At 41.1% G+C, this 23,743-nt stretch overlaps 2 protein-coding genes across 5 annotated transcripts in view; one reads left to right on the plus strand and one right to left on the minus strand.

Annotated features, from left to right (window-relative positions):
- Positions 1 to 1,143: 1,143 nt before the first annotated feature.
- Positions 1,144 to 22,118, minus strand: MCM4 (minichromosome maintenance complex component 4). 3 transcript variants are annotated; one of them, XR_014307745.1, is made up of 18 exons: positions 21,900 to 22,118; positions 21,088 to 21,394; positions 20,890 to 20,973; positions 20,350 to 20,514; positions 19,827 to 19,990; positions 19,632 to 19,733; positions 19,297 to 19,392; positions 19,120 to 19,215; positions 17,547 to 17,685; positions 14,409 to 14,629; positions 11,185 to 11,305; positions 8,141 to 8,400; positions 7,304 to 7,669; positions 6,720 to 6,847; positions 5,154 to 5,361; positions 3,658 to 3,886; positions 2,740 to 3,090; positions 1,144 to 2,535 (listed from the first exon to the last, which is right to left on the minus strand). XR_014307745.1 is itself a non-coding variant. In XM_082718862.1 (18 exons), exons 3-18 carry the CDS (start codon positions 20,957 to 20,959, stop codon positions 1,745 to 1,747), a joined length of 2,592 nt encoding a protein of 863 aa, XP_082574988.1. In that variant the 5' UTR covers positions 20,960 to 20,973; positions 21,088 to 21,394; positions 21,900 to 22,118; the 3' UTR covers positions 1,144 to 1,744. The 3 variants fall into 3 exon arrangements, 2 of the variants coding, with proteins under 2 accessions (XP_082574988.1, XP_082574989.1); XM_082718862.1 differs by having other exon boundaries at positions 1,144 to 1,837; positions 2,957 to 3,090; XM_082718863.1 differs by having other exon boundaries at positions 1,144 to 1,837; positions 2,957 to 3,090; positions 21,088 to 21,265; positions 21,900 to 22,074.
- PRKDC (protein kinase, DNA-activated, catalytic subunit) overlaps positions 21,878 to 23,743 on the plus strand; it is a 252,204-nt gene continuing 250,338 nt past the window's right edge. For both annotated transcript variants that reach the window (XR_014307720.1, XM_082718849.1), the window contains exon 1: positions 21,878 to 22,076. Coding sequence is in view for 1 of the 2 variants with exons in the window: in XM_082718849.1 (XP_082574975.1) it covers positions 21,923 to 22,076 (154 nt within the window). In the remaining variant the exon portion in view is untranslated. The remainder of the gene's footprint in view (positions 22,077 to 23,743) is intronic.

Consider the following 23,743-nt stretch of genomic DNA (forward strand, 5'->3'; position numbering starts at 1 on the left):
CCAAAGGCAGAGGCTTTTAACCCACTGAGCCACCCACGCGCCCCTGGAAGGCTTCTTTTAATTCCACTTTCTTCTCTTACTTTGGGTCTTCAGGCAAAAGATGAGACTTCTTGCTTCCTTCATCTATAAAAGGGAAAGACTGAACCTACAGAGTGGCTGACAATTACATATAAAATGGTGTCCAACACAGTGAGTTCACTGAGTAAAGTTCACTAGTAAAGTCACTTGATAAGCAGTTGGCCTGGATCCTTTGGTGAAATCCCAACCAATTACTGCCTCCTTCAAAATACAAGGCATTTTGCAAACCTGCCAAGAACAGCATAGTTAAGAATGATGACTGACAAAAAAAAATAGGGTCTGATGATAATTTGGCTCTAAGGGCACCTGGATGGCTCAGTGAGTTAAGTGTCCAACTCTTGGTTTCAGCTCAGATCATGATCTTGGGGTCATGGGATTGAGCCCTGTAATAGGTTCTGTGTTGAGTGTGGAGTCTGCTTGAGATTCTCTGCCTCTCCCTCTACCCTTCCCCCTTGATCACATATGCTCTAAAATAAGATCTTAAAAAAAAAAAAAGCCTCTAAATATAATTCCAATGTTAACATTTTAATGCTATTTAACCTTAGTTCTATCATTTCCTATGGATAATGGATTATTGAATGTTGATCCTAAATTATTAAAAAAAAGGGCTAGCATACAATTACCCTCAATGTTTCAGGGATTATTTATTATAATCCTAGTTCTGTATAAAATTCTAGCCTATGGTGGTTTTATAAGAATAAAGCCTGCTATGGGGCACCTGGGTGGCTCAGTTGGTTAAATGTCCACCTTTGGTTCAGGTCATAATCACATGGTCCTGGGACTGGATCAGTCCTGCACTGGGCTCCTTGCTCAGCAGGAAGCTTACTTCTCCCTCTGCCTGCCACTCCCCCTGCTTTACTTTCTCTGATAAATAAATAACATCTTAAACAGAACAAAACAGAACAAAAAAGGATAATGCCTGCTAGGATAAAAGTAAATTGGAACCTATATTATAGTGAATTTCTTTTGTGCATTCTAAAGTACTTATTACCCATGAATTTCTAGGAGTATAACATTTATTAAAATTATTTTTCTTAATGAAAAATAAAACCAGATAACCAAGTATTACTTAATCAATCATTTATTTAGGAAAAAGTTTACATATTAGGATAAAGTAGAAGTTAACCTAAACCTTAATCATTTACAACCACCCATTTTTTTAATCTTATGGGAGCCATGAGAATAAGCCTCTAGAAGGAATTACACTTGAGAGTTTTAAGAGGGAGAAAGCTCTGGTCCTTCATTACCTCATACTGAATGATATGCCCTGGCTAAGTTTTATCTCATATTACAAAAACTTCAAGCATATGGATGATTGCCTTTAGAAAGTTCAGCACAAAACCATGACCCGTGACTCAGACTGCCATCTCCAAAAAAGACTGACATCCTAACATATACATACATACATATATATGGAAATACACATTAAAAACCCTGGTGCTAAAATAATGGCACTTAAAAAAAATAACCTCAACTGTAAATTGGCACAGTATTTTCACTAAGGATGTTAAATAAGCGAAAACACCCACTTCACTGAACCCAGGTTAGAAGATTTTTATGGAGCCAAATAATGACTTTAAGAATCTATTTCCACGGACAGCAACAGTGGCAGCTCATTGGCCTCTATGCTGCACACATAGGCACACAAGTACAACACCTTAGAGCTTCAGAGCAAGCGGACAGTTTTGCCAGTTACTGTTAAGAAGTCATCATCAGCCAAGGCACGCAGGGCTTCTTCAAACATATCTTTGGTAATAGCCTTTGGGGAAGAGATGAAAACAATTATTTTACACATTAAGTACTCCCTTACCTGTTAGATACGCTGATTTCAATGTAAAGAGCTACCAGTCTCTTTCCTTTTTGGTAGCTGTATACACGCCTTAGGTTCTAACCAGGAGGGTAACCATTTCATGCAGAGGGCCTGAAGACAAATAGACAGGCTTGCTATCTACCCTTATGGTCTGTAGAAATATTCAACTCTGCCCCTGTAGTGCTAATCCAGCTGTAGAAAATATGCAAATGAAAGCAGGCAAATGGCTGACTTGGACCCTGGAGTTCTTTTCACTGGGTAACCCAACTTTATTTACAAAAGGGAACCTGATCATTTCATCATTACCTTATGATGCATGGCTAATATGCAGGGTTAACACTATTTATCATGGGAAAAAACTGCAAACATCCTAAATGTTCAGCAATCGGTTTAGTAAATGATGGGATAGGCACTCAAAGGGATCTTACCCAATCATTATAAATAATGTTATCCAGCCTATTCACAACACAGATGATGTTGACAGCATATTTTAAATTAAAAAACAAAGAAAAAGCAAGTTATAAAACAGTGTAACTCTAACTATGTTCATATTTCAGAAAGACCACATGTGTACATACACACAAAAACTATTAATAGAACAAAATTTTGTGGTTATTTCTTGATGATGAATTTGTGCGGGACTTTACCTTTTTTTTTTTTTTTTAAGATTTTATTTATTTGACAGGCAGAGATCACAAATAGGCAGAGAGACAGAGAGAGAGATGAGGAGAAGCACGCTCCCTGCTGAGCAGAGAGCCCAATGCAGGACTCGATCCCAGGCCCCTGGGATCATGACCTGAGCCGAAGGCAGAGGCTTAACCCACTGAGCCACCCAGGCGCCCCGACTTTACCTTTTTTTAATCCAGACCTATATTTAATACTTAAATGAAAGAAAAAGATTTTAAAAAACCTTAAAAATGGCGATTCACAGACATGTTCCCCTGGGGATAAAAATACATTGTATGTTTATAAAAAAATTAAAAAAAAAAAAACACAAAAACCTTAATAGAAGTACTAAGGTAAAAAAGAAAATCTCTATTAAGCAAAAAAACTCTTATAAACACTTACTATGTCAGACTGTCCCCGGATATCTTCAAAGAGTTGCTGATATTTTAGAGCTGGTGTTTTGCCCTTAGATAAAATAAGTTTTTTCAATGCTTCAGCTAATTCTTCTTTCCGTTTACGAGAGGTGGCACTCATTCCTGGTTTAAATGAAAAAAAGAAAGAAAGAAATTAATGAAAATATTTCTGCTACAGGGAAGTGAAGTATTTCAAATTTCCATTAATATTTCTTTAGTAGTGTTGCCACGAAAACGATTAGGGGACAGTGGCTGAATGCTAAAATATATTCAAAATTTGAGTTCTGAATTCTCTGTTTCCAATTTTCTATAAGCCAGTAACTGCTAGTTTCCACTGAAACACAGTCCATGTAATCTATATAGCAAGCAGTCAGTGCTCATTAAGAAATGAATTATTTAAAGTGGACTAACAAAGGTACCTAGACAGCAGAAAAGCTCTGTGAAATTAGATACAATACTGTGTATGTGCATGCATGTGTCTAAGCATATTTTTCTCAGCTTTTAACAGGATTCTCAGAGGCCCTGATCTGAAAAAGGTTAAAAAGTCCGTCATTTCAAATAACTTAATTGTTAGCTCAACTATGAAATACAAATTACTTACATGTTGTGTGTGTGTGCATATGTGCGTGCATGCATGTGTGTGTGTGTGTGTATAAATTTCATGTGCTCTTATGTTCAATGCAAACAGACCTGTAGTTAGAATAGATATGTCCACAATGCCAGTCCGGGGGTCAGTGGCAGACTGCTTTAGAGCTTCCCGATGGAGGCGTTTTGCTTCTTCAACATCAACTCCTTCAACTTTACTTGAGAATCGTACTTTAGCGTGGGCTTCTGCTAATCGAATTAATGATTCCAGCTGTCGAGGGTACGCAGAAACCATTCCTCGGCTGCTACCAATCTTCCTCATGTCTACATAAGCCTAGTGTAGGCAGGAAAAAAAAAAAAACAAAACTAAAACCAAAACTCCTTGTAACAATACTTTAGTTTTGTGGCTGAACTTTGAACAGTTAGGATTCTGTTAAATAAACTAACGGCGGCCAGGTGCAGTACTGAGGGGAATCAGAAGTCAGATCTAGCCCTGGGCCTTAAAGCTCATCAAGAAGGTGGTATCTGATGTGGCTATGAAGAGTGAAGAATCGGGGTGGGCTATGAGGTGTGTGAGGCTGGCATTCAGGGGACATGGTGTGTTGGGGTAAAGGGCAGGTCACAATTACAGCAGAGGACCAATCTGGGTGCCTGTCTGAAAAAGGTGCTCAGGCACCAACTCTGGTTTACACCTATGCTGAGGGTTTATTTAATGACTGAGGCATGCAAAGATTACTGAAATAATGTTACAAATCTGAGTTGTAGTAAACTCACATATATAACATCACTTTTAATTTAGTTTTATTTTGTTCCAAGATTCATTGTTTATGCACCACACCCAATGCGCTCTATGCAATACATGCCTTCTTTAATACCCACACCAGGCTCACCCAACCCCCTCCCACTACCCCTCCAAAACCTTCAGTTTGTTACTCAGAGTCCACAGTCTCTCATGGTTTGTCTCCTCCTCTGACATCCCCCAACTCACTTCTCCTCTCCAACTCCCAATGTCCTCTGTGAACATCATTTTTTGTTGAGCAACCCTCAAGTATATGATACAAATGGAAAATTATACATCACCTATAACTTTCTTTGAGTATTTTCAGGGGCTTAGTTAGGATGTAAAGCCCACTAAGCACCAGAAACCTTTTTAATATAGTGTTTGAATAACTGAATGTGTCATTATGCACTGCTGTCCAAGGGAAAGGCTACAGAAAAGTGAACATCAGGTACTCAAAATTCCTTTTACTTTTTAGAAACAAGTAAATGGAAGCTCAGAGAAATTACATGACTTCTTCAGAGTTACAAAGTTACTAAGTAACATAACTTCTACTTCGACTCATGTATTCTGAGCTTAAACTTATTGTGTTTACAAACATTTAATTATAAAAAGCTTGTACGACATATATAAAAGAATCTTTTCCCTTTTCTACCTTTAGAAAAGTCAATTTTGCAACATAGGAGAAAAAAGTAGTTATACAAAATAATACGTTATTAACAAAACTACTTTTTAATGGAGATAGTCAGCTAGTGACATTAACGTTATTGGCTACAGGCTCAATAAAAACATTTCTCAGGATTTAAACATGGATGTGTGTTACCTCAATGAGAGCCTGGCTGGCTTCTTGGCTCAGACGAGGCATGACCATGCTGTGGGCGTAAGCAATGTAGTCCTTTAGCACTGCCATGTCCATGAACTCCTCTTCCACTTGCTCCTCACTCTGGTAGTATAAAGCGACAAGGTGGTGGGCCAGACGCCTATCATAGGCTTCGTCCTGAGGATCCAGCATGAGGAATATCAAATCAAACCTGAAAAAATATTGTAAAAACATTGTTTTCCTGCTTGGGACACCAATATACCCACATATGTAACTTAAAAATTGCTCCTGTGGCTCCTGGGTGGCTCAGGTGGTTAAGCCTCTGACTCTTGGTTTCGGCGCAGGTCATGATCTCATGGGTCCTGAGATTGAGCACTGCATCAGGTCCGTGCTCAGTGGGAAGCCAGCTGGAGATTCTCCCTCTCTCTCTCTGCTACCCCCCTGCCCCCCTCCCCCGTACACTCTCTCACAAAATAAATAAATCTTAAAAAAAAAATTTGCTTCTGAGCCACCTAGGCATGATCAGTGAATGTATGTGTAGTCAGAGCTGCCAAGGGAGAATTAAGAGTCTGCTCTCCAGGGGTGCCTGGCTGGCTCAGTCATCAGGCATCTGCCTTTGATTTAGGTCATGATCCTCGGGTCCTGGGATCGAGCCCCCCATCAGTCTCCCTGTTCTGCGGGAAGCCTGCTTTTCCTTCTCCCGCTCCCCTTGCTTGTGTTCCCTCCTTGCGGTCTCTCTTAAAAAAAAAAAATGATAATTTTGAAGATTGTAAGATTTAAAGGAAAAAGCATTCAACTGTTTTGGGAAAAAAAAAAACAAAAAACAGAACAGAACTCTGGAACAAAGTTGAATAATTAAAATCTAAAATCTGGGGCGCCTGGGTGGCTCAGTGGGTTAAAGCCTCTGCCTTCAGCTCAGGTCAGATCCCAGGGTCCTGGGATGGAGCCCCGCATTGGGCTCTCTGCTCAGCAGGGAGCCTGCTTCTCTTCCTCTCTCTCTGCCCGCCTCTCTGCCTACTTATGATCTCTGCCTGTTAAATAAATAAATAAAATCTTAAAAAAAATACATAAAATCTAAAATCCATTTATGAAATACTATAAATAACTACTATAATAAGGTAAAATACTATTTATAAAATACTATTACAACCCATTAATGAAATCAGTATTTGTAGCAGTGGCATTGAGAAAAACTGGATTATAATTCTACTTTAACAAATTTAATTTTTCAGAACCTTATCTGTCATGTGAAGCTTTTCTCTGTACTTGATGATACTCTTTAGCGACTTTAAGGCAGAGATGAGCAGCAAGTGATGGGCTTCTGAAAAGGATGTCAAGGTGAAATGTCCTAACAGCTTCAAAGAATGAATAAATGTTAAGGTGCTACCTGATGGCTGAGTAGAGAAACACAGTCCTTGCCATGAAAACCCGACCACCCCTATTAGAAAATTTTGCTTTAGAGTGAAGAGCTTATGATGCTAGTAGTGGTTGAATTTTATTATTTCCCTTTATCTCACCCTGAAAATTCTACAAATGAGCAAAGTAAGCATCTTCTTTATGTTCTCATACCTTGATAATAAAGTGTGAGGTAGCTGGATATTTTCAATGGTCGTTTTTTTAGGATTCCATTGAGACTCAATAGGATTTGCTGCTGCCAGGATAGAGGTGCGAGCATTGAGCTGACAAATAATCCCAGCCTACCAGAGAAAACAGTGCAGTTAGAAACTTCACCCTGATGCTGGCCGGAACCACGTGAGCTATCTTCACCTGGAGTGCACTTTGCCATATATCCACCGTCACCAAGAGTCACACACATCACCTTGTGTGTGTGATGATACCAACAGATTTATCTGGGACAATGCCATCCTCAGATTCATGCCAACAATCATATTCTAGACAAATGTATGCTGTAACTACATTCTTCTCAGAGACTAAACCCCTGCATAACATTTAGGACAAACTCAAGTTCTAGAAATACCACATATTAGTGGGTTACTATAGCAAAAAAGATGAAAGAGGAAATACTCAAAGATATTTAGCTGAAACCTAATAGGAAAAGTAGTCATGAGTTTCCCAAAGTTAGAACCAAGGTGAATATGGGTGCTAGATTTCTAAGTATACCCATGTTGACACATGGAGAACGGGCCTCTCACCTTTGCAATTGAAAGAGTCTGCTGTTCCATGACTTCATGAAGTACTGATCTTGTACTTTCATTCATCTTGTCAAATTCATCAATACAGCAGATACCATTGTCACTCAGAACAAGGGCACCAGTCTGCAAGACAAGCTGCCTCGTCTCAGGGTCTTTCATCACGTATGCAGTGAGGCCTACTGCACTGGAGCCTTTCCCAGATGTGTACTGGCCCCTGGGGACTAGATTGTACACATACTGCAGCAGCTGGGACTTGCTGGTCCCAGGATCACCACACAACAGGATGTTGATCTCAGCACGAAATTTGCCTCTTCCTGTGTGACTAAAATCCTTTCTTGTTCCACCAAAGAGCTGAAGCAAGATTCCCTAAACAAAAATGTTTAAACATTCACTTACTACAGAGTAATTGAGATCTAGTTTAAATGTTAGAGGTATTTTCTTATCCTGTGAATAAAAAATTGTAATTAAATTAAGGCAATGTATAAAGAGGAAAGTGCTTTAAATGAACTAACCAATTTATATAGACTCACATACCAGTGTGCCAGAATGGTGGCTATGTAAATCTCTATTCTGATCCCATCTAGCTTTTGTTATTCTTTAGAAACATTTAATTTCAATGTAGATATGAGGAAATGGACAATGACCAATTCTTTTCAACCAATAACCAAGTCAGATGGTAAGCACCTTGCTCTGTGGAACACCCAACAGTTCTTATCCTTTAGGGATGGGGTGGGGGTGGTAGTGATAGTATTTCCTTTTGATCTCAAAGAACTATATTCGTGCCTTTTGATCTCAAAGAACTATAAATCCTGATCAAAGTTAAAAGTCCACTGTTACCTTCTTTATATCTTCATGTTCATAAATACTTGGAGCCAAGGCTGAAGCAAGTCTCTCATAAATGTCTGGCTTTCTAGAAAGTTCCTTGAGCAATTCCACCCGTTTCTCTGAAAAAAGTTTCTGCTCTGCTTCTTCATCAAAGCCATGCAGGCGTTTTGCATCAGTTTTCCGATAGTGAATGACATCAATGTGGGTTTTGTAGACAGACTTCACATTACTTACTCTTGAATTGACTCGGATAGGAACAGCTCGATAGATACCTGAGGGCACAATCAAGAGATATGCTTTTACCTTCCCCTAAATGGTACATAAACTAGCAGACAGCAGGCAGCACCTAAGAGACCTGAGGGCTGGCAGTGGAGTTGAGTTTTGAGCATACTGCCTTCATGACCTTCCTAGAGTCAAAACTCGCCTATACTGGAAAGCTCCCTGGTGAAAATGGCAAGGCAGGTTGGAAAAAACACAGGTTTTTTAATTTTTATTTATTTATTTATTTGTTTTTAAAGATTTTTTTTTTTTTAAATTTATTTATCAGAGAGAGAGGGAGAGAGAGCGAGCACAGGCAGACAGAATGGCAGGCAGAGGCAGAGGGAGAAGCAGGCTCCCCGCCGAGCAAGGAGCCCGATGTGGGACTCGATCCCAGGACGCTGGGATCATGACCTGAGCCGAAGGCAGCCGTTTAACCAACTGAGCCACCCAGGTGTCCCAAAACACAGGTTTTTTAAAAAAGCAGACCTAAAAACATGTTCATCTATAACCATCCATTAGCTCTATGATCTTGGGCACCTGAGTACAACCATACTGCATATAATCATTCTGAGATTTAAATGAAATTACTTTGCTTTCAGCATAATGCTGGTTTACAGCTGTGTTCAATAAACAGTATTTTGAAACAGCTTTTTCATTTCTTTTAAGCTGAATGTACAGAATCTGCTTAGTAATTATTTGACTAGAACAAAGTACTAAAATCCTGTACCAAAAATTTGGAAAGAAAATACTAAAAAGCTCTTTTAAAAATTACTCAAATAAGTAAATAAAATCTTTAAAAAGATTACTCAAAAATTATTTCACAGACTAGACTATCTATAGAGTCAGAGGTAAAGATACAGTAAAAGAAATATTACTACATGTTATTAATAACAAGAAGTGTTTCTAGGTGAATGGGCATGCCCTAGCACACTTCCTAAAGAATATAATTTAAGAACATTAGAAGAAATAAATGAATAATCAGCCCTCAACCATACCAACTCATTTGTTTTTCAAAAAGAAGTTTCCCAAACTGACATCTGTAATGTTTATCTTTTTTTGACTTTCAATCCAGAAGGCTTGGACTCTGGGACAATCCAATTTCTTGCAGCTTTCTGAGGAGCAACCATCTGCTCTATCACAGGCTTCTTAGCAACACATCATAGATCACCAATCCTTTTATTTAATAGGTCAATGTAATTCTTTTTTAAAACATTAAAAACCAGTTCATATGTAGCATTCTGAGAGTACACAACCTCCTTTATGGTAAGCTGAATTAGGGACAGATAACTGTTTAAAGTGTCTACTTATTTTTACTGGTGCTTGCAATGATTCTTCATCACAGAACAACTTCAATATTTATTTTACATCTATATGGTGCTTTCCACAGCTCCCCCTCCCCAAACACATTCATCTGTATAATCACATTAATTCTACTCGGCAGTTGAGGATATTAAAATAGATTAAATACTTTATCAAAGGTTTCAGACCAGTATAGGGTGGCAGAACAAGGATGGCACAACTTTCACTAATGACACATTCTTTCATATTGTTAATGAACTACAAGTGCTTTTATAACTTAAGGTTGTTATAGGCAACCGTTGGGCTACACCTACTGTGGAGACACAGGATGAGAAGTCTTAACTCACAGAACACAACTAATGGGTTACATTAAGAGCTGCAGCCACTCCCTGGATTCAGTCCCCACCTTGACCTCAGTGAACTCTGCCTGCTATTCACAGCACCTTTGAGAAACCAGGTGCTTATCCTACTCTGAAGCATCAAGAGAAAGACTGGCATATTCACATGGTAGAGTAGAATAAGCACTTTCTTGGCCAGGAGAGAAGGAGAAACCTTGTGTCACAGATTACCACATAACCTCAGCTACAGTGATCTGAAAGTCTCTGAATCTCTACTTCCCATAAAAATACCACAATGTGGGACGCCTGGGTGGCTCAGTTGGTTGGACGACTGCCTTCGGCTCAGGTCACGATCCTGGAGTCCCGGGATCGAGTCCCGCATCAGGCTCCCAGCTCCATGGGAAGTCTGCTTCGCTCTCTGACCTTCTCCTAGCTCATGCTCTCTCTCACTGTTTCTCTCCCAAATAAATAAATAAAATCTTTAAAAAAAAAAAATACCACAATGTGAGGCACCTGGATGGCTCAGTCAGTTAAGTGTCTGCCTTCGGAACAGGTCATGATCCCAGCATCCTGAGATCAAGCTCAACATCTGGCTCCTTGCTCAGTGGGAAGCCTGTTTCTCCCTCTCCCACTCCCTCTGCCTATGTTCCCTCTCTGGCTGTATCTCTGTCAAACAAATAAATAAAATCTTAAAAAAAAAAACCCACAAACCACAATGTAACTCTGCAAGGTACTCTGACCCATTTCCTCTCTATAATAAGTAAATGTTAATCCTTAGCTGTACATTTGGGAAGTGGCAAATTATTTAAAATTCCAGGTTGGTGAGTGCTGCTTCCTGAAGCTGCTGGTAGAACTCCAATCTTACCAATACTAGCCTTGTCTGAGCTGTTTTCTCCAGATACCAGTGCTATCAGGTCAAAATACACTTATAGCTCTGGAACACTGAAACAGTAAAGAGCAAGCAACAGCAGACAACACATTGAAAGGTTCCACCCTGCTAAGTAAAAAGTGAATAAAGCATTATAGGCAGGACCGGGCTTCATGCCAATGAATTCATGACCAAGAGAAAGGACTGACTAAAAAGCATAAAAAAACCCCAAACAAATAAAAAAAAAACCCAAGGCATACTTATCTCATTAATATAATCTACATTCTAACCTGTAACATTCACTCTGTCTCCAGGCTGAACCTTGTCAACAAGATCATTGTGAGCAAAAAGGATGACAGTGTGAGGCGTCTGCCCTGCAGGCATATCTTCAGGAGACTCTTGGAGTTTGATCTGAAAGAACAGAGGAAACAGATAACTCAGGAAATGACAAGCACAATTTAGACAAAACTGCCCATCTTTGTACCACTTACAGATAACTATTTTTGAATGTTACCACATTTCTATTTTATAAAAAGATTTCACTTATTTTAGAGAGAGCGCACATGTGCATGTGTGTACATCCAAATGGGGGAGGTCTGAAGGAGAGGGAGAGAAAGCAGACTCCCAGCTGAGCACATAGGAGCACCTGACACCCTGAGCCAAGATCAAGAGTCTCACACTCAAGCGACTGAGCCCTACCACATTTATTTTTAAAACACCATTCTCGGGGCATCTGGATGGTTCAACTGGTTTTAGTATCTGCCTTTGGCTCAGGTCATGATCCAGGGCCCTGGGAAGAGCCCCGCATCAGGATCCCTGCTCGGTGGGGAGCCTGCTTCTCCCTCTGTCTCCCCTCAGTTGTGTTCATGTTCTCTCTGAAATAAATCGTAAAAAAATATCATTCTTTGTTTTTATCTCCAGATAGCCAACATTTTTTTTTTAAACCTTTAATGTGACATAAACATACATTTGTAAGGATTATTGTTTACATACAAATTCCCCTATTTGGGAGACAGCCGTAATTTGTGAGACTGTTTTTCACCATTTCAAGGATGTAGTGAACATTTCTTTGCATACACGTTTGTCTAAATTTCTAATTATGTTTTTAGCAATTACTTCTCATAGATTTCCAAGGTGGAGAAGTACACACTTTTCAGATTCCTGGTTAAGTACTTTGGTGCATCTCTCCTATTCACTGTGTGCATCTCATAAACACTTGGCCTGGTTACTCACACAGCAGTATTGGCTGAGCACTTGGCCTGGTTCTAGGTGCTGGGGACTCCACAGTGAATGAAGTCTTCCCTCGGAGTGGAGTGAGGACAAACAATGCACAAACATACAAGTGAGCATATAACATTTGGCAGTGACACACGTAATAAAAGGAAAAAAGAGTAAGGAGCATGGGCAGTGGGGGTGGAGGAGATGCTTTCCACAAGGCAAGGTTAGGGAAGACTTTTCTCAGATCAAGCAACCTCTAGGCAAAGGTTTAAGTATATTAGGGAGGAAGCCGTGTGTTCTGTAGGGTAAGAACAACAAGTGTCAATGGTCCTGAGGCAAACCTGTGCTTGGTTGAGGAGCTTGGTTGTTTCATAAGGAAATGGTTGAGACACTGACAGTGAGGTCTGTGGGTATGAAGGTGTGTTGTGGTGTTATCGGGTCATGGAGTTTGGAAACTACTCTACGATAGTTTTATTTCAAGTCAGTGTGGGAGTCTCTGAAGCATCCTAAGAAAGAATATTACACTAAAAACGACCTGGGAGCACGCTTCCATATTTGTATCATAGGTCTCAGCACCATGCTGGCATGAGTTGAGGTACATTTGCTCCAATTATTGGTAGCAATATTAGATGAAAATTTGTATCTATAATTAATTTTCAATTCTTTGGTTAGTAAAAACATTCAACACTTCTTCACATTTGCTAGTATTTTTCTTATTGACTCCCCATAAAGGAAATTAGCTTTGTAGTATTTTGACCATATTCTATTTAAATTTTAGAAAGTTGTTTTAACATTACAGCAAAATTCAAAAAACTTAATAGTCCTTGTCCCTGTGCCTACTTTAACACCATTACAATCACAGCAAATAAACAATTTTTACTTTTCCCACTTATTCCTATGTTGTTTTGATAACTTCATCTTAAATATTTTCATTATTAAAGGGGTGACTGGGTGGCTCAGTCAGTTAAGCATCTGACTCTTGGTTTTGGCTTTTGTCATGATCCCACAGTTGTAAGACTGAGCCCTGTGTGGGGCTCTGCACTCAGTGTGGAGTTGCTTCATTCTTTTTCCCTCTCCCTCCCCCTGTTCTCCATCCTATGGGCACTCTCTCTCTCTCTCGAATAAAATCTTAAAAAAAAAAAATCATTAAAGACACAAAAACCAAACTTGCTTTACAATAAAATTTGAGAAAGACTTCAGAAAAATTGTCAACTCATTCTGTACCAATGGGAACAGCTGCAAAATGACAAAATTTAACTAATGTTTACCGATATAATTTTCAAAATATTTTATTTTTAAGTATTCTCCACACCTAACGTGGGGTTCAAACTTACAACTCTGAGATCAAGAGTCGCCTGCTGTACCAACTGAGCCAGCCAGGCACCCCAATTTTTACTGATCTTAGATGTTTCATATACTTTTATCTGACATACTAAATTTTTAAAAATAAGCTTAAGTATTTCCTATAGAAACATCTCAAATTAAATTTTTTAAAAAGATTTTAGGGCACCTGGGTGTCTCAGTTGTTTAAGCATCTGCCTTCGGCTCAGGTCATGAGCCCAGGGTCCTGGGATGGAATCACATGAGGCTTCTCTTTCTCTTTCTCCCTCTGCCCTCCCCTCTGCTCATGTGTACTCTCTCTCTCTCAAATGAATAAAACCTTAAAAAAAAAAAAAAGGGAACATTTATTTTGGGGTGGGGGGAAAGCAGGAGGGAAGTGAGGGATAGAGGTAGTGGGAGAAAAAAAGCCTAAAGACTCCACACTGAACACAGAGCTGGATGGGGGGCTTGATCCCTCAACCTTGCTGAAAGCAGATGCTTAACAAACTGTGCCACCCAGATACCCCTCACATTAAGTTTAAGTCAAAAAGTGGAATAGTGAGGGAAAAAATAGTAAAAGAATGTGTTTTCTTATTTAAACTTAAAAAAAAAAAAAGGTATTTATTTATTTGACAGACATAGATCACAAGTAAGCAGAGAGACAGGCAGAGAGACATGCAGAGACGGGGGGAAAGCAGGCTCCCTATTGAGCAGAGAACCTGATATGGGGCTCGATTCCAGGACCCTGAGATCATGACCTGAGCCAAAGGCAGAGACTTTAACCCACTGAGCCGCCAAGGCACCCCAGAATGTGTTTTTCTTATTAGAAAGTATTTTAGGCCATGAGAACGTGGTATATAATCATGACCTGGTGCTCACTGGCAATAAAAAAGGAAAAGTCCCATCCCAAACCTGAAGCCCTAAGCACCAATATGCCAATGGGGATGCCTCCCAAGGCACCCAAGAAGGCACATACCATCTGTTTGTCAGAGAACACAGAGCGGTTGTGGATCAGTGCCATGCTGTGAGTGGTGTGGCAGCGCTCACAAACAGAGGGCTCAGCAATGCGGCCACGGTCAATCTCTACCCGGGCTGTGTGGGCACACACTTGGCACTGGAAGAAGGCCTCTTGCATCTCTGGAATCAGCTGGGATGTCCTGATTACCATGCCACTGATGGCAATGAGCTGGTCGATGTCTGTAAGGAGTTGGGGAGAGAGGTCAGCTTATCCATCAGCCACCGCCTGCAGCCCAGAAAGAAGTGGTCTCTTCCTTGAGCTATATTCCTGCCAGGGCAGGTCTAGGTGTGCCATTGAGCCCAGGAGAATCTTACTGGGGATGGCTGTGGTCACAGGGAGGTGCTATGTCAGGGAATGAATGTTTCATTGGGTATCCTCAGGTCTGGCCTGGGATGCCCTTCCTGTGTTGTCTTCCTTCTTCTCAACTCTGCTGGCCCTCTGGCCTTCTGCCCGAAGGCCCACTGTCCAATAGGCATCCACCATCTTTCTGCTTATCTACCTCCTGTTCCCCTCCACCTTCTGGGTTTGCATTAGAAGCTTTACACTTTCTGCCTCCTTTGCCGCATGGCCTTCTTCCTCACACACTGTATTATACTGAAGTCCTGATGCTCAGTGTATGTGAAATGCATTGGCTCCAGAGCCAGATGATCTGGACAGAGTACCTGTGTGACCCTGGGGACACCTTAGCCTCTCTGTGCCCTTCTACACATGACAGTAATGGCATCTGCCTTACACTTGTTAAAGATTAAGAGCCTGCATACATCAAGCCTTATAAGAACAGTACCTAGCAGAAATAAGCACTATACAACTTAGACAATCATTACTATTTATGTAAGAAAGACTTGGTACAGAATATTTTTCACTTTTGCACCTGGTTCCTCTACAGTTTGGACCATCCCTGACAAGAAAACTTTTACCCAATTCATTCCCACTGTTAGTTCCAAACGAGTTACACTGTTATTCATAGTCAACAAAACATGGTCTGTAGTTAGCCACAACTGGCCTTGCAGATTGCCACAGCCTTTCAGTACTTATTGCTGCCTCACAAGCTCTTTTCCACTTGGTCTTGTCCTCCCTTCTACTTGCTTAAAAATCTTCCTTCCCTCTCTCCCCACCAATCCTTATTCTACTTTAAAAAGTAACCTTTGTGGGTGCCCGGGTGGCTCATAGGGTTAAAGCCTCTGCCTTCTGCTCAGGTCATGATCCCAGGGGCGAGCTCTCTGCTCAGAGTGGGGAGCCTGCTCCCTCCCTTCTCTCTCTGCCTGCCGTGGTCTGCCTACTTGTGATCTTTGTCAAATAAAAAAATAAAATCTTAAAAAAATAAAAAATAAAAAGTAACATCTGTAGTAAGTTACAGAAATCAATACAAAAACTTTTGTTGGGGCACCTGGGTGGCTCAGTGGGTTAAAGCCTCTGCCTTCAGCTCAGGTCATGATCCCAGGGTCCTGGGATCCAGCCCCGCATCAGGCTCTCTGCTCAACAGGGAGCCTGCTTCCTCCTCTCTCTCTGCCTACTTGTGATCGCTGTCAAATAAATAAATAAAATCTTAAAAAAAAAAAAAGTTTAAAACTTTTGAAATTAGTTGGGTATTTGGCAATCCCTCTTCATCTGAAATTATGATAATCTCCAGTCTTACCCTTCATGTACCAATGCTCTGCCCCTGAAAAATGAACTGCAGCACTCTCAGTTTCCTACATCCTTCAGTGTCTCCACTGAATACCCTATCACAAAGTAGGGTAAGGAACCAATTTCATAAGAACATATGTATCCTTTAATCAACAGTGAACTCCAACATTTGTTCCTTTGTTAGCTGTTGTATTTTCTTATACTGACATTTGTGTCCTTTGTGCATTCACCTATAGGACTGTTTATAAATTCTCAGCAGTTTTTATATCTTAATCTTCATACATGGCAAATACCATGTTTGTCTTATATTTTCACTCCTATGGCCACTGTCCAGCTTAGGACCCTGCTGCTCCATACTAGAGCTACTATTAAAAAGTCTCTGAACTGAACTTTAACACACCTTATACCTGGCACACTAGACTCACCATGAGATCTTCAAGAGTGGTAAAATCTTTCTCACTTTCTTCTGAAAAAGTATCAATTGCTCCCTACTGACTTTGGAATAAAAATCTGTATTAAATTGGAATTCAAAGCTCTTCAGGACCCAGACTTTCTAGTCCTAACACAAACACTACCTCTCTTACTTCTGGCCTCAGCCAGCACTTACTATCTGCATATAGCTCTGCTTTGCTTCTGCCTACATCACCTTTGTGCAGCCCAGAGTGAATTCCCTCATGTCTGCTTTCCAAATCCTTACTGTAACTAAAATTTCTCTTTCACCATGAACTCGTCCCCACTCCTTGGGCTAAGACATCCCTTGAACTGCTCTATTGGCCTATGTTTTTTTTTTTAACAAGACTTATTTAATCATTTGAAGAGGGGAGAGAATCCTCAAGTAGACTCCCTGCTGAGTGCGGACTTGAGATCATGACTTAAGCCACAATCAAGAGTTGGATGCTCAACCCATGGAGCCATCCAGGTACCCCACAAACCAGATTCCTATAAGCTCCAAAGCAGGGATCATATTTTGTATTTGTTTTCTGCAGTGATTTTGAAAATATGCCTACTTAGTAACTGAAAAACTATTACATTTGGGCAAGTTCACCTTAAGATAAAGAACTGTCAAGAGTTATAACATATATATTTTTTAAAAGATTTTATTTATTTATTTGACGGAGATCACAAGTAGGCTGAGAGGCAGGCAGAGAGAGAGGAAGGGAAGCAGGCTACCTGCTGAGCAGAGAGCCTGATGCATCCCAGGATCCTGAGATCACAACCTAAGCTGAAGGCAGAGGATTTAATCCCCTGAGCCACCCAGGTGCCCTGAGAGTTACAACATCTTTTATGTAATTTCAGTTAAGTTAAAAGAAGGCAGAGTTGGTTCAAAGACATATAGGGTAAATCAATCTGCCATATATTTAGTCAATTTATAATCTATTACCAACACTATCACATATACAATTCTTTTAAAATTCCTTGATGAAATAAGATTTTATTTTTATGTATTTTCCTGCTATTAAAAAATATTACCTTCTGGATTCAGGTTTCTCATATTCTTCGTCTTTAATGCATTGAATGGTCTTACTTGAATCTGATGTTCCAAAATTGAATCAGGGTAACGGTCAAAGAAGATTTCATTGACAGCCATGTCAAAGGTTGGGATAACTTCCTATAAAAATGAATTTAAAGAAGCCAAGCTGTGTTTATATTGCCACCTTAGAATTAAATACCAGAAATAAGGGATTTCATATTAGTGAAGTATAAAAAGAAATACATCTGGCATAAATCTTAAGTATCACTTGTATATAATCACAAACATATTGTTTAAAGACTTTAGGTACATTGAGACTGAGCTCTCTCACCCCTGTATATTTTCATAATGGTTAGGTGTGATCATATATATGAATACTTCACAATGTACTGACATATTTTGGGCTTTTAATTAGTAATGAAAAGCTTTTGATCTCATACTTTTATGTTAGTGAACTTGACCAAGGTGATACAGCTAAAGATCAAGATACAAAACCAAGTCTGCTTGCCTCCAAAGCCTACAACTAGAATAAATATAGCTGATTCTTCAATAATAAAATTTGACCTAAAGCTTAAAAGAAAAAGGTTATAGGGCGCCTGGGTGGCTTAGTTGGTTAAGTACCCTGACTCTTGATTTTGGCTCAGGGCATAATCTTAGGGTTGTGAGATCGAGCTCTGTGTCAGGTTCTGCACTGGGTCTGGAGCTTGCTAAAGATTCTCTTTCTCCCTCTTCCTCTACCCCTCCCAGCCCCCCCAAAACAAACAAACAAACAAAAAACAATTAAAGAAAAGGATTACAACAAGGTTAACATAATCAGCTATGGATGGCACAAAGTGTAATGTGTTTATTTATAAAATATTTTTGCTTAAGGGATGCCTGAGTGGCACCGTTGAGTGTCTGACTCTGCATTTCAGCTCAGGTCATGATCTCGGATCATGAGAACCAGCCCCAACTGGGGCCCTGCACTGAGCCTGGAGTCTGCTTAAGACTCACAAAACAAACTGAGGGTTGCTGGGGGGAGGGGGTTTGGGAGAAGGGGGTGGGATTATGGACATTGGGGAGGGTATGTGCTTTGGTGAGTGCTGTGAAGTGTGTAAACCTGGTGATTCACAGACCTGTACCCCTGGGGATAAAAATATATGTTTATAAAAAATAAAAAATTATAAAAAAAAAAAAAAAAGACTATCTATCCCTCTCCCTCTGCTAACCACCCCCTGCCACCTCCTATGTATGTGTACTTTCTCTAAAATAAATAACTCTTAAAAAAATTTTTTTTCACTTAAGATAGTTTACTTCATCCAACCAAAGTAGCTATCAATTTTAAGATTCATCATTACTTTTAATACTATTAAGAAAGAAGCTGCCAATTAGACTATGACCTGTGACTGACTATTTTGGAAATATGAAAGTGTGAGAAAATGTTCATCTTAAAGGAGAAGAGTATGATTTTCTTAAGTTTTTGTGCTCTGGAGGCATTTTCTTTCTGCTACCCAGGAAATTCTGCTATTCAAAAACCCTCTAGGTGTTCTGGATGTTTACTATAATTCGGTAAGGTCAAAATCAAAATCTTACCTGTGGGTAGCAGATGAGCTGTCTGTATAGATTTTTGTCAAATGATTTTATGTGTTCACAGTTTACATTTAAAAATGGCTCCCCGATGACATTAATCTAGAAGAGAAAACAAACAAGTTATGTTCTGCTAATTGTCTTAAAATGCATTAATTTGATTTTATAAGACCATTTGATTACCTCCTCAAGTCGTTGCATGTACAGAGGTTCAGTAATATCTATGCCAATATTTTCTTCTTCTTTAGCCAGAGGGTCAATAAAACGTTGAAGGAATCTCTTGATGTTGAGAGAAAAAGAGTAAGTCTGATGCATTTAGGAATAACTACTCAAATGCAAAAAATCATGAGAATGTTCCTATTTGGAGACAGATATAAATGGTATTTTTTTCTTTTTAAAAAAATCAACAATTCTAAGCCACCGAAAAACCTACCCAAGTGCTATAGCTACTTAGATACTGTTTATAAATCTTTTCTCCCAGCATTTTCAGAACCCTAAAGTATTAACATACAGCTTACCTGAAAATTTTCTTTGCATGTTGACACATTTACGTCTGTTCCCCAAATCACAAGTTTTTGTCCCAGAGACTGCTCACTTGCCACTATATCTTCTGTTGCTGGCTATACAGAAAAATATGATAGAACGAGTTAATGGGGAATTACCCATTTTATGTTCCCCAAATGCTGCTAACAGAAGACCTACTGTATACTCACCACATCAGACTGCAAATCCACCTGCAGGCCCTTCCGTGCAGACCCCAGGTCAGGCCTCTGCCTCACAGGTGTGCCTCTAGCACCACTCCTTGGGGTTCCCTCCACCCGAGAGCTGGGAGTGCCATATGTCAGTGGTGAACTAACATCAAAGTCCACGGGAATTGCTATAAAAACAAAATATGAAAATCTACAATAAAATTCTGATAGCCTATCAAATCCTAAACTACAGCATGTTGGACTTAAGTCATCTAAGAACAAGAGCAAATATTCCTTGAAACCTGTGGCAGTTAAGTTAACCTGCGGCAATTAACTTAAGAGGGCTATTAAAGCTTCTAGTAAAAACCCACCAAATTTTTTCTTCTCTGTTCACTAAGTCTTAACATGTATCTATCTCCGTATTGGTGGTGAGCATACTAGCTCGTGTAGGGTTACATCAACTACCCATTAACAAACCAGCAAATATGAGCAGCTAAAGCATCCCTATATCAACCACAGTAGAACTTAGATCCTGCCAAAATCATACCTGAGGAATGTATCTGAGCAGGGCTGGAAAATAACGTATCCTGCGCGGCAGGGCTCTGCAGGTCAGCTCCAGGTGAGGTCGGCATGGGCTGTAACTCTCCTGTAGAGGTAGAATCTTCGCCCCTACGTCTCTGATACGGTGACGACCTGGCATCGTCACTTCGAGCTTGTGACATACAAAACAGAAAAGACGGCCATCAACTCTCCTGTTTGGTCTTCTGGGAATTCCATCAAGTCTCTTGGGAACAAATACAAACCAAACAAAACGGAGACAGATAGGCGCGGACACTCTTAAAGATTAGAAAACATGTTGGAAAAGGAGGAAACGAGGGCCTAGCACTTACTGCCTCTCCCTCTTTCTCACACACACACACAAGAATAGGCAAAGCCGTCCGCATATCTTATTCCATCTGGGCCTTAAAGACTGCTCTCAGAGCTAGAAACCAGGCTCGGCCAGTTTCTAGCTCTGTGGTGGCGGGAAAAAGCCAGAAGAGGGGATGGAGAATAAGGAGGCGGGCTTGACTCACGGGAAGGGACTTACGCGTCTGCGCAGGTGTGACCCGTCCGCGCCGATTGCCGCGGCGGCTCGGGGTAGACGACGGGGACGACATGGTGCTGGTGGAACCTGCGCGAGAAAAGGGCAGGTTCCACCCGCCTCCGCCCCCAGCTTCCCCCATCCCACTGCACAGATACCCTCGCTGGGGTCCTCATCCCGCCACCCCGGCCCGCACGCTCCTACCCGGGAAATCCGCTCCCTGCCGACGCCCGCAAGGAACCCGGACGCACCCGGTGGATAGCTCTCCTACACAGCAAGAGTGGAGCAAGGTTTCGCGCCAGCTGCCCGTCGTCAACGCCCTCAGCGGTGCCCCACCAATCACAGCAGCGCTCTGGCATGGCTCCGCCTCCGGGAGGCGCCACTGCGAGCCAACAGGGGGTACTGAAAGGCCTCCTCCAGCGCCCCACGGAAAGCAGACTCTAGCCTTGCTCGGTGCCCCCCTCCGTTTAGGTGGTCTGGCCCCCCGCTAGACCTCGTTTTCGCGGGAAACCTGGGGAGGACGGTCGGATTAAGTTCAGACAGGGTGACTACGCAGTGTTGTTGGCTAAGGAGAAAATTCTTTATCCCTTAAGCATCTTCATTGCTAAAGACATTACACATGCACTTCTCACTCTTTATTAAGGAACAACTATGTAGATTTTGACGCAAGCCTCTAGATTGTCTTTTTTGTTTTCTGTCTCCGGTATTTAGTCAACTCTAATTCATCAACCGCCCTCCCCATCTATTTCCGGAGGTTAAACTGCTAGATTCCTGTTTCTAAGCTTCCATGTATGCATGCCCAGTGTATTGTATGTATGTAACACACTCATAGTCCTGCCACTATCTTAACTGACAACTAAAGGGCTTTTCCTACATTGAAGACCCCTCCTTTCAGGGTCTCCCCGAAGTTTCCCGCCACTGCGAGCACCGCCCCTGCCCTGAGAACCCCGCCCCCAACCCGCGAGCCCCGCCTCCGAGCCCCACGGCATTTCGGGACCCGGACGGGGTGTGTTCACGCGCAGTGCTGGGTTTGGCCGTCATGGCTGACTCCGCGTCAGACGTGCGGGGCTCCCTACTGCAGCTGCAGGGGTCTTTGTCTGTCGGGGACCGCTGCAGTGCGGCGACGGCCAGTTATCAGCTGATCCGGGGCCTGGGACAGGAGTGCGTGCTGAGCTCCGGCCCCGCGGTGCTGGGTGGGTACTGTCCCCGACGCGCCGAGGAGGGTACCAATGCGCGTGCGCGTTTGGGGTTTCCGTGTTATGCTGGGGCCTAAGAGCCTAGAGTTTTCTCTCCTAGCGGGTTTATCTAACAGTGTTTTGAAAAAGTCCAGTCGTTTGATTCTGGATTGTCGGAATTTCCGTGGTTGTGTATAAAAAGTGGTTTGTCATGCTACATGTTTTCTTAGCAGAGTAAAGATGCTTTAAAAGTAATGTTGGCGAAAAATTTGGCAATTTGGCAATCATTGCTATGCAAAGGAGGCAGAGGGAAAAGGAAAGTATTTTCTTTCACCTTTTTAGAAAGCGCCTAAATCCTCCAGTACCTTTTCCCGACTCTTAGGTTTGCTGTTCCTACTTCTGAGAAGCATTGCAGAAATGTAACTTACAGCCCTGCAGTTCTTTTAACTTTTTTAAAGCAGTCCCTGAATGAGAATCTTTCGCTACTTTGTAGTAAAAGTGCCTCTTTTCAGCACTTTAAAAATATATCATTGCATGAAAACTTCTAGTGCTGTCTAGTATCTATATATATTGTCAAGGATATATTACTAATGGGAAAATAAATTAAAAAAAAAAACTAACATGTAAATGCCTTCTGGTCTCAAGGTTGTTTTGTTTTGTTTTTAGAGAGGGGGAGGGGCAGAGAAAGAGAATATCTCCAGTAGATTCCCTGCTGAGCTTGGAGCCCCAGTTCTGGTTCCATCTCACAGACCATAAAATCATGACCTCAGACAAAATTGAGTCCCATGCTTAACTGAGTGAGCGACCGAAGCGCCATTAGTCTCAGAGTTTCTAAGTTAGAATTCCCTTTTTGTTCCTTTAGTTAACTCGTTTATAAAGTAGCTCCAAGTTTATTCTGAATGTTTAGTATATGTTTTCTCAGGTGGAAGATTATAGAGGAATGTATTAGTTTTCTATTGCTGCAGTAACAAATACCACAAGCGTAGTAGTTTAAAACAACATAGATTTAATAATCTTGCAATTCTGTAGTGAGAAGCCCAACAGGGGTCTCACCAAACTACAACCAAAGCTTCTGGCAGGTCACTTCACTTTCTAAAGGATCTCATGTAGAATCCATTTCCTTTTTCATTCAGGTTGGCAGAATTCTGTTCTTTGCAAATTATAGGACTAAAGTCCCTTTTCCTTCCTGATGTTCCCTGCCTGTAGGAGCCACCCACATTTCTTGAGTCATGACCCCGGTCTTCAAAGCCAGCAGCTATGAGTCTAGTAACTCCTATGCTTGAAATCTCTCTTTTCTCCTGTTCTCTTTCCATTTTTCTTACTCTCTCCTCCACTGGTAAGGGCCCATGTGATTATATTGGACCCATGTATAATCCAGGATAATCCCCCCTTTTTTCTTTCTTTCTTTCTTTCTTTCTTTCTCTGATAATCCCTCTTTCTTTCTTTCTTTCTTTCTTTCTTTCTTTCTTTCTTTCTTTGTTTGTTTTTTAAGATTTTATTTATTTATTTGCCAGACAGAGATCACAAGGAGGCAGAGAGGCAGGCGGAGAGAGAGGAGGAAGCAGGCTCCCGCTGAGGAGAGAGCCCAATGCGGATGCGGGGCTCCATCCTAGGATCCTGGGATCATGACCTGAGCTGAAAGCAGAAGCTTTAAACCACTGAGCCACCCAGGCACCCCTGTCCCC

Source organism: Mustela nivalis (assembly GCF_964662115.1).
Source record: "Mustela nivalis genome assembly, chromosome: 2".
Lineage (NCBI taxonomy): Eukaryota > Metazoa > Chordata > Mammalia > Carnivora > Mustelidae > Mustela > Mustela nivalis.

Coding starts and splice junctions, on each gene's coding strand:
- MCM4 (XM_082718862.1), bottom strand. CDS start 20,959: ATGTCGTCCCCGTCGTCTACCCCGAGCCGCCGCGGCAATCGGCGCGGA. Junction 8,401..11,184: donor AGACAGAGTGAATGTTACAG/GTTAGAATGTAG, acceptor TTGTGCCCTCAG/GTATCTATCGAGCTGTTCCT. Junction 3,887..5,153: donor CCAGCCAGGCTCTCATTGAG/GTAACACACATC, acceptor TGCCTACACTAG/GCTTATGTAGACATGAGGAA.